The sequence below is a fragment of the Panthera tigris genome, chromosome E1 (assembly GCF_018350195.1).
Source record: "Panthera tigris isolate Pti1 chromosome E1, P.tigris_Pti1_mat1.1, whole genome shotgun sequence".
NCBI classification, from domain to species: domain Eukaryota; kingdom Metazoa; phylum Chordata; class Mammalia; order Carnivora; family Felidae; genus Panthera; species Panthera tigris.
In genome coordinates, this window is record NC_056673.1 from 36,576,504 (window position 1) to 36,591,674 (window position 15,171).

At 34.6% G+C, this 15,171-nt stretch overlaps 1 protein-coding gene across 1 annotated transcript in view; it reads left to right on the forward strand.

Moving 5' to 3' along the window:
• SKAP1 (src kinase associated phosphoprotein 1) overlaps positions 1 to 15,171 on the forward strand; it is a 276,418-nt gene that overhangs the window by 18,591 nt on the left and 242,656 nt on the right. Inside the window, exon 2 of the mRNA XM_042965683.1 lies at positions 12,842 to 12,947. Coding sequence (XP_042821617.1) covers positions 12,842 to 12,947 — 106 coding nt within the window. The remainder of the gene's footprint in view (positions 1 to 12,841; positions 12,948 to 15,171) is intronic.

Genomic DNA, 15,171 nt, shown 5'->3' on the forward strand with positions numbered 1-15,171 from the left:
TATTGTGTTAAAAGTACAATATGAGAATTTTCTGAATTTCTTAAAATTTCATCGTGAATATTATGTTTAAATGGCTATATAATATTTAATTATGTGGATCTATGATATAACCAATAACCAATGTTTTTTTTTTCTTTTTAAAGTTCATTTTTTTAGTTGTTGTTATCGTTATTTTTCTTTTTTTTAATGTTTATTTATTTTTGAGAGAGAGACAGAGACAGAGCACGAGCCCGGGAGGGGCAGAGAGAGAGAGACACACACACAGAATCTGAAGCAGCTCCAGGCTCTGAGCTGTCAGCACAGAGCCCAATGGGGGACTTGAACTCATGAACCGTGAGGTCATGGCCTGAGCCAAAGTCAGAGGCTTAGCCAACTGAGCCACCCAGGCATCCCAACCAATAACCAAAGTTGAGTGTAAAAACCTCAGGACATTTGATATCTTATTTTTGTAAATGAAGATTAAAAGGTCATGTTAGCAGAGAATAAAAACTTAAGGAATGGTGGAATTGCAAGTAATTGCAATTTTCTTCCTTATATCAATTTCTGTATTTTCCAAATTTTCTACAATGAGCAGCAATACCTTTTTTATTAGAGGGAAAGGTAAAATATGTTTGTGTTTATTTTCTAAAGTCTGAGAAATATCTCTTTTTTCTTTTCCTCTCTCAATCTGTCTGGATACTTTAATGGTTGCATAGTATTCAAATATGATACACCATAATTTATTTACCTATAATTATGTTACTGGATTAATGTATTTGGAGGAGCAGCACAGGGTAGTGATTAAGAGCTCAGGCTCTGGAACCAGACTGCTTGAGTTCATATCTTTGCTAGGTGTGTCACCTGGGAGCAAGTTTTTTTAACCTTTGTTTTCTCATCCAGAAAATGGGACAGTAGTATCTACCTCATAGGAAACCCGATGTCTTCTGATGTGGTGTGATATGATATTTATATTAGAAAAGATTTTGTTTTAAAATGATTGATACTTAACAGAAAGCCCATCAGATAGAGTGGTAAGCTTGGTTACATAAGGGAGGTGATATACTGAGGGACCTTTTAAATTCTCTTTCCCATTCAGTGCTGAGTAGTGTGTTCAGATCACATTCACTGTGATTAGCCTTAGCTTCTAAACTGAAGGGCAAATGTATTATACACTGATCTGTAATTTTTCTTCTCTTAATATCTTTATCAAGTTTTGGTATCAGAGTTATGCTGGCTTCATAAAATGAATTAGAAGGTGCTCACACTACTGTTTTCTCTGAGTTTGTGTAAGATTGGTATTCTTTCTAGCTTAAATGTTTGGTAGAAATCACTTGTGAAATCATCTGGGCCTAACCTTTCTGGAAAGTTTGTTGTTTTTTGTTTTTTTTTTAACTACGCATTCAATTTCTTTTATAGATATAGGGCTATTTGGATTTTGTATTTCATCTTGCACATTTTGTTAAATTGTGCTTTTCAAGGAGTTTGTCGGTTTAATGTAAGTTGTCAAATTTATTGGCAACAAGATGTTGATAATATTCCCTTAGTATTCTTTTAACTTCTGTGAGGTTTTTAATAATATCCCTTTCTTCATTCCTGATATTGGTAATTTGTGGGGTTTTTTTCTTTCCTTTGATGGATCTTGATAAACCTGTTAGGGGTTTATCAAATTTATTGGTCATTAGAAAGAACCAACTAATGTTTATTCTGCTTTTTAAATTGATTTCTACCCTTATCTTTATTATTTTCTTTTTTCTACTTGGGTTTTAATTTACTTATATTTTTCTAGTTTTTTAAGGTGAAGACTTAGATCATTGATTTTAAAATTTTCTTCTTCTCTAACACGAACATTTAAAACTATACATTTCCCTTAACTACAGGAATCTATAAATCCCATAAATTTAAATATGTTGTATTTTATAGTCATTCTGTTTGAAATATTCGTTTTATTCAAAGAATACTATTTCTTCCTTGGTTTATTTTATTTCTAACTGTTGAAATCTATCTTTTTAGATAGATATCTAAAACTGTTGATATCTATCTTTTTAGATATCTTATTGTTACTAATTTCTAAATTCTTTTGTGGTCAGGGAACATATTCTATAAGGTTTTAGACTTTGGGCATTTATGAAGACTTATTTTATGGCCTAGAATAGGTATATTTTGCTGAACACACCATGTGCATTAAAAAAAATGTATATTCTGCAGTTGTTGAATAGATCATTCTATGGATGTCAATTAGGTCAAAGTGACTGATGGTGTTGGTCAGGTCCTCTATCTCCTTAGTGATTATTCTTCTAGTTGTTCTATTAGTTTCTGAAGGAAGCTGGTAAAATCCCCAACTATGATTGTAGACATGTCTTTTCCTCTCTTTAATTTGGTCAGAATTTGCTTCAGGTATTTTGTAGCTCTTGTTATGTGCATACACATCTATGATTCTATCTTCCTTATGACTTGGCCTTTTTATCATAATGAAATATCCCTCTTTATTTCTGGTAATACTCCCTGTCTTGAAGTCTCCTTTGTCTTACATTAATATAGCCATTCTAACTTCTTTATGCTTGCTGTTTGCTTCTATATCACTTCCATTCTTTTATTTTCAGCCTGTGTGTTTATATTTAAAGTGTGTTCCTTGTAGATAGCATGTAATTGTCTTGCATTCTTATTCAGTCAAACGTACTCTGCTTTTTAAAAATTGTTTAGGTTTACTTATTTAATTTAATTTAATTTATTTTATTTTTTTAATTTACATCCAAGTTAGTTAGCATATAGTGCAACAATGATTTCAGGAGTAGGTTCCTTAATGCCTCTTAACCATTTACCCCCTCCCCCTTCCCACAATCCCTCCAGTAACCCTCTGTTTGTTCTCCATATTTAAGAGTCTCTTATGTTTTGTCCCCCTCCCTGTTTTTATATTATTTTTGCTTCCCTTCCATTGTATTCATCTGTTCTGTGTCTTAAAGTCCTCATATGAGTGAAGTCGTATGGTATTTGTCTTTCTCTGACTAATTTCACTTAGCATAATACCCTAAAGTTCCACCCATGTAGTTGCAAATGGCAAGATTTCATTCTTTTTGATTACCACGTACTCTGCTTTTTTTAAAAAAAATTTTCAAGTGTTTATTTATTTTTGAGAGACAGAGAGAGACAGGAAGTGGGGATTGGGCAGAGAAAAAGGGAGACACAGAATCCAAAGCAGGCTCCAGGCTCTGAGCTGTCAGCACACAGCCCAATGAGAGGCTTGAACTCACAAACCGTGAGATCATGACCTGAGCCGAAGTTGGACACTTAACCGACTGAGCCACCCAGGCACCCCTCTGCTTTTTAATTGGAGTGTTTAGTTCATTTATATCTATTTTTTTTAATGATTTTTTTTTAAACGTTTATTTATTTTTGAGACAGAGAGAGCAGAGCATGAACGGGGAGGGTCAGAGAGAGGGAGACACAGAATCTGAAACAGGCTCCAGGCTCTGAGCTGTCAGCACAGAGCCCGACGCGGGGCCGAAACGGACCGCGAGATCATGACCTGAGCCGAAGTCGGCCACTTAACCAACTGAGCCACCCAGGCGGCCCTAGTTCATTTATATCTAATATAATTATCGTTATGAATGGGTTTAGAGTCTACCATTTACTATATGTTTTCCAACTGTCACATTTTTTAGTTACACTTGCCTTGTTAAAAAGTAATCAAATGCTTTTTAGTATTCCACTTTAATTTCTCTATTTCTAAAAACTGTACCTCTTTGTTTTATTTTGTTTGTTAGATTTACTCCAGTGATTACAATATCCTTAATTTGTCACAGTCTGCTTAGGTTAATATTGTGCCAATAAACTGGTTTCATTTACCTGCGTCCCCCATCCTCTGTTGTTGCCATATATTTTACACATACATATGTTATAAATAACAAAATGCAGTGTTTATCTGTGGTTTAACTTGCCAGCTGTGTTTTGAAGAAATTAAGAAGAGAAAAAAAGTGATAATGTTTTATATATACCCACATACTTAGCACTTTGGTGCCCCTTTTGATCTGAGTTTCCCACTGGTGCAGCTTGATGAATTTCCTTTAGATTTCTTTTAGTGCAGGTTTCCTAGCAAAAAATGTTCTCCATTTTTATTTATCTGAAAAGTGTCTTTATTTTGCCTTCACATTTTGATGACTGGTTGTCACTGGATATAGAATTCTGGGTTGACAGGTTTTTTTGTTTTTATTTTTTTCTTTTTCTTCTCAGCACTTTAAAGATGTCATTCTAGTGTCTTCTGGCCTCTATTATTTTTGATGAACAGTCACTTTTATTCCTATCCTTATTCTCCTATATGTAATGGGTCATTTTCTCTGCCTTCTTTGAAATTTTTCTCTTTATTTTTGGTTTTCTGCAGTATGACTATAATATGCCTACATTTAGTTTTCTTTATATTTATCTTATTTGATGTGCACTGAGCTTCTTGAACCTATAAATTAATACTTTTTACCAAAATTGAAAATTTTCAGGTATTATTTCTTCTGTGGTTTTTGTTTGTTTCTTTGTTTGTTTGTTTACCCATTTCTTTCTGCTCTTCTGGGACACTGAATATATGTAAGTATTGGCATTTGATGTTGTCCCACCTTCCATTAAGCTTTGCCTGAGGGTATTCCTCAGTTACTCCATCCCACACGGGTTGGGTGTACCCTTAGAGGAAAAGCTGTAAAAATGCAAGTCTCATTCTGCAGTTCCTTTCTTTCAACAGTCAAATTCCTGCCAGTTTCTGCCTGCCTTTGGGTACTGTTTGGTGCCTTAAAATGGTTGTTTTTAAATATTTTGTTGATAATTCTTATCTTTGCAAAAGTTAGTCCAACACAAGTTATTGTGCTAATACCCAGCAAGCTAATGATTTTTAAAATATTTATCTTCTGGCTACCCTACCAAATTCTTACAAGTTCTAAAAGTTTTCAAGTTCAGAGTTTTAAGTTTGTATATATTTGATTATAATATCTGCATAATGACAATTTTATTTTTCCTCCTTAGGCTTCTTTTTGTCTAGAACCTCCAGAACAGTGTTAATTAATAGTGGGAGTAGTTGGCAAACCAATCTTGCTCTTTTTTTTTTTTTTTAATGTTTATTTATGTTTGAGAGAGAAAGAGAGAGAGAGGGAGCATAAGTGGGGCAGGGGCAGAGAGAGAGGGAGACACAGAATCCGAAGCTGGCTCCAGGCTCTGAGCTGTCAGCACAGAGCCTGATTCGAGGCTCAAACTCGTGAACCATGAGATCATGACCTGAGCTGAAGTCAGCTGCTTAACCGACTGAGTCACCCAGGTGCCCCAAACCAATCTTCTTCTTTAATAATAATGATTTTAGTTTTTTAGGCATAAATATGATGATGGTTTGTGATATATATATTTCTTAGGCTAAGAAGGTATTTTTTTACTTCTACTAAATACAGTTTTGTCATTTATGTTAGCTAACTAGAATTTCAATAAAAAAATTTAAAAATACAGTTTTGTCACAAATAGATAATAAATATCATGAGGTGAGGTTTTTGCCATTTATCAACCTGCTTGTATAGATCTCTTCTTTAACATACTAAATAAGTATGTAACACATCAATAATATTCAAACATCGTTATATTCCCAGGATAAACTTTGTATTATTCTTTTAATGTACTGCTAAGTTTGACTTACTAGTACTTCATTTAGGATTTTTGTATTTACATTAACTTTAAACTGATTCCTTTTTATGCTCTTTTAGAACTGGGATTATGCTGGCTTATAACAAATAATTAAAGAAGCATTATGTTGGGGCACCTGGGTGGCTCAGTTGGTTGAGCGTCTGACTTCGGCTCAGGTCATGATCTCACAGTTTGTGGGTTCGAGCCCCGCGTCGGGCTCTGGGCTGACAGCTCAGAGCCTGGAGCCTGCTTTGGATTCTGTGTCTCACCCTCTCTCTGCCCCTCCCCCGCTCATGCTGTGTGTCTCTCTCTGTCTCAGAAATAAATAAACATTAAAAAAAAAAAAAAGAAGCATTCTGTTCTGTGCACTGGGACAGTTCATGTAGTACGGGAATGATTTATTAAAACTTTGAAAGACATTTATACAACTGTATGAATCTGAATTTTTTTTTTTTTTAACAATTTGACCAACATTTCTTCTTTTTCCCTGGTTATTAGCATGTTCCAGATTCAGGTTTTCCATTCTCAATTCAGTTTTAGAAATTTATTTTTTTCTCAGAAACTGTTTCACTGAGGTTTTCAAATTTATTTGCATGACATTTTATTTTGTTTGCATAGCATCTTACTTTTGAAAATAACCTCTCAGGGGCGCCTGGGCGGTTCAGTCGGTTAAGCGGCCGACTTCGGCTCAGGTCATGATCTCGTGGTCCGTGAGTTCAAGCCCCGAGTTGGGCTCTGTGCTGACAGCTCAGAGCCTGGAGCCTGTTTCAGATTCTATGTCTCCCTCTTTCTCTGACCCTCCCCAGTTCATGCTCTGTCTCTCTCTGTCTCAAAAATAAATAAATGTTAAAAAAAAAAAAAAAAGAAAAGAACCTCTCAAAGGGGAGAGAGAGATAATATCACAAAATGCAGAATACATAAAAATACATTAAAATAACTTGAAATCTCACCAGCTTTATGAAATATTTCATACTTCTTAAAATTCATGTATTTGTTGTTGCTTCCTTTTATTCTGCTTCATTTCTGTATATTTGTGCTTTCTTTCCTTTTTCCTTGATTACCTTTGCTGATGGTTTATTAGCTTATTGGATTTCCCCCTCACCTCTGAAAATTCCCAGCTGTTAACACTCATTTAGCATTTACACATTTTTTTCCCACTGTTTTAAGGTCAGTGCTTTTTTAACCATTAAGTTGTGCAATGGAACCCTTTTCAAAGTTAAAGTATTATGTGAAATCACAGTGTATAAATAGATAAAAGCCAAGTGCTTGTGATTCAGACAAAGGGGAGTGAGGGGAAAGGAGGGGATTTCCCAGAGTCTCGCTCACTTGACCTGCCCCTGCTTTTTCTCTTCCTTATCAGCGGCTTATGACTCCAGAGAGCACTGTTACGACAGCCACTGTTCTGATTTATTAATTCTGCTTTTATCTTTATTGTTTCCTTCTTCCTATTTGCCATAGACTTGTTTTATTGCTCTTTTCTGATTTCTTGAGTTTGGTGCTTACTGTATTAATTTTCATTCTCTCTTATTTAATACTGGAGATATTTAAGTCTATGAATTTGTCACTCAATACAACACTGGTTATATCTTGTAATGTTTTATCCAGGCTACTTTCTCAGTAGGTTGTAATTGTAGTTTTGAGTTTCCTTTCTGATCCATGACATAAGTAGGAGTGTGTTTTCAATGTCTAGGTGTGGCAGGGTTTGTTTACTCTTTCTTTTAATGTTTATTGATTTTGATAGAGAGAGAGAGAGCAAGGGAGGAGCAGAGAAACAGGAAGAGAGAGAATCCCAAGGAGGCTCTGCGCTGTCAGCACACAGCCAGGCACAGGGCCCCATCTCACCAATGGTGAGATCATGACCTGAGCTGAAATCAAGTGTTGGAGGCTTAACCAACTGAGCCATCCAGATGCCCCTGTTTACTCTTTTTGATTTAAGTTTTGGTTTTATTTCATTGTGGTCATAAAACAAGATCTTTCTAATTTTGAGTTTTAAAGAAACTATTGATGTTTCCTTTGTAATCCAGTGTTTAATCAACTTTGTAAATTTTTTGTCAGTTGTAAATTCTATTTTTAGGTTGAGGTTAGTTTTTAGAATATATTCTATTCTTAGGTTGCAGAGTTTAGTTCACTCCTAACATCTACCTTATTAATTATATTATTTAAATCCTCTATATCTGTACTATCCAAAGCAGTAGCTGCTCTCCACTTATGGCTATTGAACATTTGAAATGTGACTAGTCTGAACTGATATGTGTTGTCAAGTATAAAATACACACGAGGTTTTGAAAATTTACTACAAAAAAGATAAAATACCTCAACAAAAATTTTTATATTGACAATGTATTGAAATGATAATATTTTGGATCTGTTGGATTGGAAAAAATAAGTAAACATCACTAAAATTAATTCCATCTTTTTTTGGTACTTTTTGAAATGAGGCTACTAGAAAATTTCAAATTACATATATAGCTGATGTTTTATTTATTTTTTTATATTCAAATTTGAGTTAACATACAGTGCCATATTGGTTTCAGGAATATAATTCAGTGATTCATCACTTACAGCACCCAGTGCTCATCACAACACATGCCCTCCTTAATACCCATCCCCCATCTAGCCCATCTCCCCACTCACCTCCCTCCATCAACCCTCATTTTGTTCTCTATCATTAAGAGTTTCTTGTGGTTTGTTTCCCTCTCTTACCCCTGCTTCCCATATGTTCATCTGTTTTGTTTCTTAAATTCCACATGAGTGAAATCATATGGTATTTATCTTTCTCTGACTGACTTATTTCACTTAGCATAACACATTCTAGTTCCATCATTGTAAATGGTGTTGTAAATGGTTGAATATCTTTTCGTGTGTCTTTTGGCCGTTCAGAGTGTATCGTTGAAAAGGTTTTCTTCAGGAAAAGAATGTAGGTGGTAGACGTTGAGAGCCACAACTGTTTGAAAATGTTTTTCTGGTCTCCTTCTTATAACCAACATCTTGGCTATGTTTAGAATTCTTGAACACAGAATTTTTTTTTAAAACTCTGTAAAACTTTCATCTTCTGATGTTTATTTTGTGGAGAGGACATTCTGACTCCGTTGTTTTGTAAGAAACTTATTTTTTCTGTCTGGGTCCTTGAGGGATGTTTTCATTTTCCTTCAGTTTTGAAAGTTGAGAAAGATATCTGTAGATGTTGTTATTTATTTATCTATTTAATTTTTTAACAGCTTCATTGAGATGATATGCAGTTCATATACCATGCAACCTACCCTACACTTTAAGTGTACAATTCAGTGGCTTTTAGTATATCCACAGAGTTGTGCCATTATTACCACAACAAATTTTAGAACATTTTCATCATCCCGAATGAAGACTTAAACCCCTGAGCCATCACTCCCCAATTCCCCTCCCTCCTGCAGTTGTAGGCATCCACTAATCTGTTTCCACAGATTTGCCTGTTCTGTGTATTTCATGTGAATTGATTTATACAATATGTGGTCCTTGTGACTAGTTTCTTTCACTTACTATAATAGTTTTGGAGATTCACCCATATTGTAGCATGTGGCATTTCGTTTCATTTTTTTTTTTTTATTGCTGAATTGTATTTCACTGTATAGATATAACACATTCATCAGTTGATAGACATTTGGGTTGTTTCCACATACGTACTGACTAGTAAGAATAATGCTGTTACGAGCATTTGTTTTCATTTCTCTTGGGTATATATCTAGTAGTGGAATGGCTGGGTCTTTTGGTAACTCTCTGTGTAGCCTTTTGAGAAACTGCAAGACTGTTTTACGTAGCAGCAACGCCATTTTACATTGCCAACAGCAATATATGAGGGTCTCAATTTTTCTGCATCTTTGACAACATTCATTTTTGTCCATCTTTTGACTACAGCCATCCTAGTGAGTGTGAAGTGGTATCTCCTTGTGGTTTTGATTTGCATTTCCCTGATGACAGTTGATGTTGAGCATTTTTTCATGTGCTCATTGGCCATTTGTATATTTTTGGGGGGAGTAAATCTCTGTTCATCTCCTTTGCTCATTTTAAAATTGAAGTGTTAAGAAACAAAGCAGATGAACATAGATGAAGGGAAGGAAAAATAAAATAAAAACAGAGAGAGAGAAACCACAAGAGACTCTGAAATCCAGAGAACAAACTGAGGGTTGCTGGAGGGGTGGTGAGTGAGGAATGGGCCAGATGGGTGATGTGTATCAAGGAGCGTACGTGTGATGAGCACTGGGTGTTGTATGTAAGTGATGAACTGAATTCTACTCCTGAAACCAATACTACACTATATGTTAATTAACTTGAATTTAAATAAAAGAATAAAATAAAAAAATTGAATCGTTTGTCTTTTTATTATTGAGTTGTAAGAATTCTCTATATATCCTACATAGAAGTCTCTTGTCAGCTATATGATTTGCAAAAATTTTCTCCTGTTCTGTGGGTTGTCTCTTGGCTTTCTTGATGACATCCTTTGAAGCACAGTGATTTTTAATTTTTGATGTCCAATTTATTTTTTATTTTGTTGCTTATTCTTTTGGCATCACATCTAAGACACTTACCTAATTTTGGAAATATTACCTAATCCAAGGTCACAAGGATTTATGCTTGTTTTCTTCTAAGAGCTTTATAGTTTTACATTTTACATTTAGGTCTTTGATCCATTTTGCATTCATTTTTGTATATTGTTTGAGGTAGGGATCCAACTTCGGGTTTTTACATATGGATATTCAGTAGTTCCAGCCCTATTTGTTGAAAAAAATTTTTTTTCCTATTGAATTGTCTTAGCATCCTTGTCAAAAATTTATTGACTATAAATGTGAAGGCCTATTTGTGAAGTTTTCATTTTATTCCTTTGATTTATGTGTCTGCCTTTCTGCTGCTACTGTATTGTCTGGATTGTTGTAACTTTATAGTAAGTTTTGAAATCAGAAAATGTGAATTGTCCAAATTGTTCTTCGTTTTCAAAATTGTTTTGGCTATTCTGGATTCCATGAATTTTCACATGAATTTTAGGAGTAGCTTATCAATTTCTGCAAAAAATCCAACCAAGATTTTTATAGGGATTGCATTAAATCTTTAGATCAATTTGAGGAATATTGCCGTTTTAACAATAGTAAGTCTTTCCATCTCTGAACATGGATGTCTTTCCATTTATTTAGATCTTTAATTTCTTTTAACAGTTTTTTTTTTGCAATTTTAAGAGTTTAAGTCTTGTGTTACTTTTGTTAAATTTATTTCTAAGTGTTTAATTCTGTTTTATGCTATCTTAAGTGGAATTTTTCTAATTTCATTTTTGGTTTGTTCATTGCGACTCTACAGAAAGACAATTGCTTTTGTACATTAATCTTGTTTCCTGCAAACTTACTGAATTTATTAGTTCTAATAGCTTTTTTTAGTGGATTCCTTAGGGTTTTCTATACACAAGAATATGTAATCTGCAAGTAGAGATAGTTTCACTTCTTCCTTTCTAATCTGGACTATTTTAATTTCATTTTCTTGTGCAATTGCCCTGGCTAGCAACAGTACAATTTTGAGTATATGTGGTGAGAACAGAACATTCTTATTTTGTTTCTGATCTTCGGAACAGGGGGAAAACATCAGTCTTTGATATGAAGTATGATGTTAGCTGTGGAGTTTTTTGTAGCTGCTCTTTATCAGGGTGAGAAAGTTTCCTTCTATTCTGGTTTGTTGAGTATTTTTTATCTTGAATTTTTGCCAAATGCTTTTTTCTGTTTCTAATGAGATGATCATGTGTCCTTGTCCATATTAGTAGGTGTATTACATTCATTGAATTTTGGGTAGCATTTATTTTTATCTTTTAATTCAACTTCCCGTTTCCTCATTCTTTAGCCTTCAGAGAACTTTAAAAGAACCCATAAATGACACATGCAATACATGTGGTGCAAACCCTGGAAGTTGGTGGCAGTCCACTGTGAAACTTTTAATTTCCAGAACTTTATACCTCATCAAAAGTACTGGTGAGGGCTATCTAAGATTGTTTTGTTTTGCTTTGGTGTTGTTGAATGGTGTGAATGTAAAACAAATTTTTAAGCATGCTTATGTAACCCAACTGTAGAAATTCATAACATTATTTTTATAGTGTATATGACACAGTTTTATATTGCAGGCACTGTTTTTTAATGTGGGAAATTTTGACTGTGTTATTTATATATATTTTAGGGGCAATAACCCTTTTCTGCATACTAAGTATGTAGCTAGTATTTCTGACAATTGTAATCATTATCAATGTATTTTATCTTTGAAGATATCTAGATGCCCCCCCCATTTCTTTCAACATAACATGATTTGTTTCATGCTATATATTTCTATCATGGCCTTATTTTATTTCGTTTATTTAATTTAGTTAATGTTTATTCTTGAGAGCGAGAGACAGAGTGCAAGTTGGGGAGGGGCAGAGACAGAGGGAGACACAGAATCCGAAGCAGGCTCCAGGCTCTCAGCTGTCAGCACAGAGCCCAGTGCGGGGCTAGAACTCATGAACTATGAGATCATGAACTGAGCCGAAGTCGATGCTGAACTGACTGAGCCACCCAGGCGTCCCTATCATGTCCCTATTTTATAATGTATGTTCACGTTAATTGCAGTTTCCTTCTCTTGGACACGTTTTTCTTTCCATGTGAGTTCCTGCACTTGGTTAGATTGTCATTTTCATTGATAATGCTTTTGCTAATCAATTTTTCTTCTTTGAGTGCCTGTCCTTTTGTTCCTGATTTTGTAGTTCCACTCTATTTTTTATTTCAGCTGTATTTATTGGTATTTCTTTCTCATTTCTGTTGGCCTATGACCTTCTATTACTGGTTTATGATACTTATAGGTTTATGAAATTGACCGTCCATCCTCTGCTATCAGAGACAATTAATATTTACATGTTTCTTAGAAAATAGTTATTTTTTGTGATTAACATATGTATTAACATTCCAACTTTATAGCAAGGTCTTGGATTATCAGAAGGCATCACTTATAGGCATACATAAAGTTTTATTTATTTTCTATTCAGGTAAAATTTACATAACATAAAATGTACTGTTTGAACCATTACTAAGTGTATGGTTCGATGGTAGTAAGTGCACTCACATTGCTTTGCAACTTTAAAGTTTTTAAAGAGAAAAGAATACCCATTTCTTAATCCTTCAGATTTTCCTATTCTCCCTTATTACTTCTTCTTTTCTGTTGATCAACTTTCCATTTCTTTTAGATGCTGAGGAGTTCTTGGCAGAAGGTTTGCGGAATGAGAACCTCAGTGCTACTGCAAGGGACCACAGAGACCATATACTAAGGGGCTTCCAGCAAATCAAAACTAGGTTTGTATAAACTGGTTCCATTTTTCTTTGTCAGCTTTTACACAATTTATAACCACTAAAATCTACTTATACATTAAAGAGGTAAGATGTACTTATCATAGTTCTTTATACTTGATAGAGGCTTACTAAATATTTACTGAATTGAATTGGAGGTAGGCAGGCATGATTAGTGTAGTTAGTATACCAAAATAAAAATATTTTTATAATTATGTACCTTAAGATAAAGAATCTGCCTTTAGCTGTAGACTGTTGTGTTCATCTTTATTGAATACTTTGGCCAAATGTGTGAAAAACTAAACATTTATGCCTGTCCAAGTTACTAAAGGGAAGATGTTAGGCGGTATGACATAATTTTTGTTGTGATTTTTGGTTCTGATTTTACTTCCACATCTCCTTCCTTAATAGAAAACTTAAACCAGACTTACCAGTTGATTCTTTGGCCATATTGGAATGTTTTAGTCTCAGACTGGTTTAGAGTATCATGGTCATTGACTTTTTAAAATGAGAGGTCCTGACCTAATTTGTGCCTTTTAGAATGTGAGTGTCTGACAGATACATACATACATTTGCTTGGGGGAGAAAGAATAAAATTTTTCTTTTACAATGTATTTCCTGGCCATCTTTTGCTTGAAATGTGGTAACTGAAAGAGATTTGGGGGATAAGTTGAATGTTATTTTAAGCTTTTCTCAACCCAATGGCAATATGGTTCAGAATGTTTGAACTAAGTACTCTTAGAAAAGGGAGAACATCTGTAGGGTTATGACTGGGATTTAATTTGTGTGCCTGACTGATCTTAGCATCTACTTTTAAAGCTCACTGAAACTCCTTAGAAGCAGGGAATTTTATCCTTTGGAAGGGCACAGCCAGAATCTATTCCCTCCAGAAATGTGAGAGAACCTCACAAGATGCCCTGCTGGATCTTAATCGATCTTTCCTGCTGGCTAATTAAGCATCACTTTTACTCAGCAACTGGGGACTGTGTAATTATCAGCCTGGGTTGCCCTGAATAATTGAAACAAACAGAATGCAGAAGATGGGAGCTTTTTGCAAAAGTGAGAATATCTGTAATTTTTGGTAGGCTGGAAGAGTGTTTAAAACAAGTTTCTCCATAATGTTACTTTATTAGTAGATAAGTTTAGGCTTACCTGTGTATCTGAAGGTTTAGTTAGTAACCCATAGAATTTTTTTTCTAATTTTCACAAGTTGACCTTTGTATTTACAGGAGTATTATAAGCTTTGCATAAGGAATGAAGGTGGCATTACTTCAAATTGTATTATAGGGAGACGGATGCCCAGAACATAATTGTGTATTGATGGTGCTATTGGTATAAATTTGTGATAAGGAATGCAAAAAAAAAAAAAAGAATGTTACTGTATCTGTATGGACAAATATACAACGAGGAGGAATTTTCCTTTTCCATATTTGTACCACAGCGTTTGGAAAGGGCTAAACTTCAATCTGAAATTGGTAGTAAAAGGTGATTTTGTGGTCACTCATTATTATCAATTGCTTATTACTTCTTAGTCCTCTTTTTAAATGCACACACATACACATACACCAATGCACACTCACAGAAGCTGTCTTTGGTACGGGGTCGAGAGGGTTCCTTGTTCTCCAAGAGCTTGCTGTGCGGTTTGTGGGATAGATGTTCAGGAAACAATCAGCAGGAGCTTTAGGAAACATCTGATGGGAGCTTTCTGTTCATTGATTTGTTGCAAGAAAGATGACACTTTATTTAGAATTTCATAATTATCAGATCATGGAGGAAATGAGGAGCCAGAAATTAGATATTGTACCAGAAAATGGAAAAATGAGGCTTTCCTTTGGCAAGCTGTTTGAAATTGCCTTACATCCACCCATTCAATCATCATCCCCTTAATGTAACCCTTGTTTTACTGAACACTCTTCTTCAGCCATATTGCTTCTACAGTCCTATTGACGGCTGGTCCCCATCATACACTATTTGTACGGATACCGAAAGCTTGTACAATCCCAGCTACATTTACTCTTGTTGTGTGGTACTGTATCTCATGACAAAAAGCCAGGTGTGAAAAGAAATTTGGAAATCATAAAACTTGAGAGTTAAATGTATATGGTAAGTGGACATGTAACGTGGAAAGAATCACTGAAAGTTGCTTCTAACATTGTATCTTTAATCATATTAAGCCAATTATATTTTAGGGTTTGGTACATTTTGAGGGATAGGAACCTATCTAAAACTA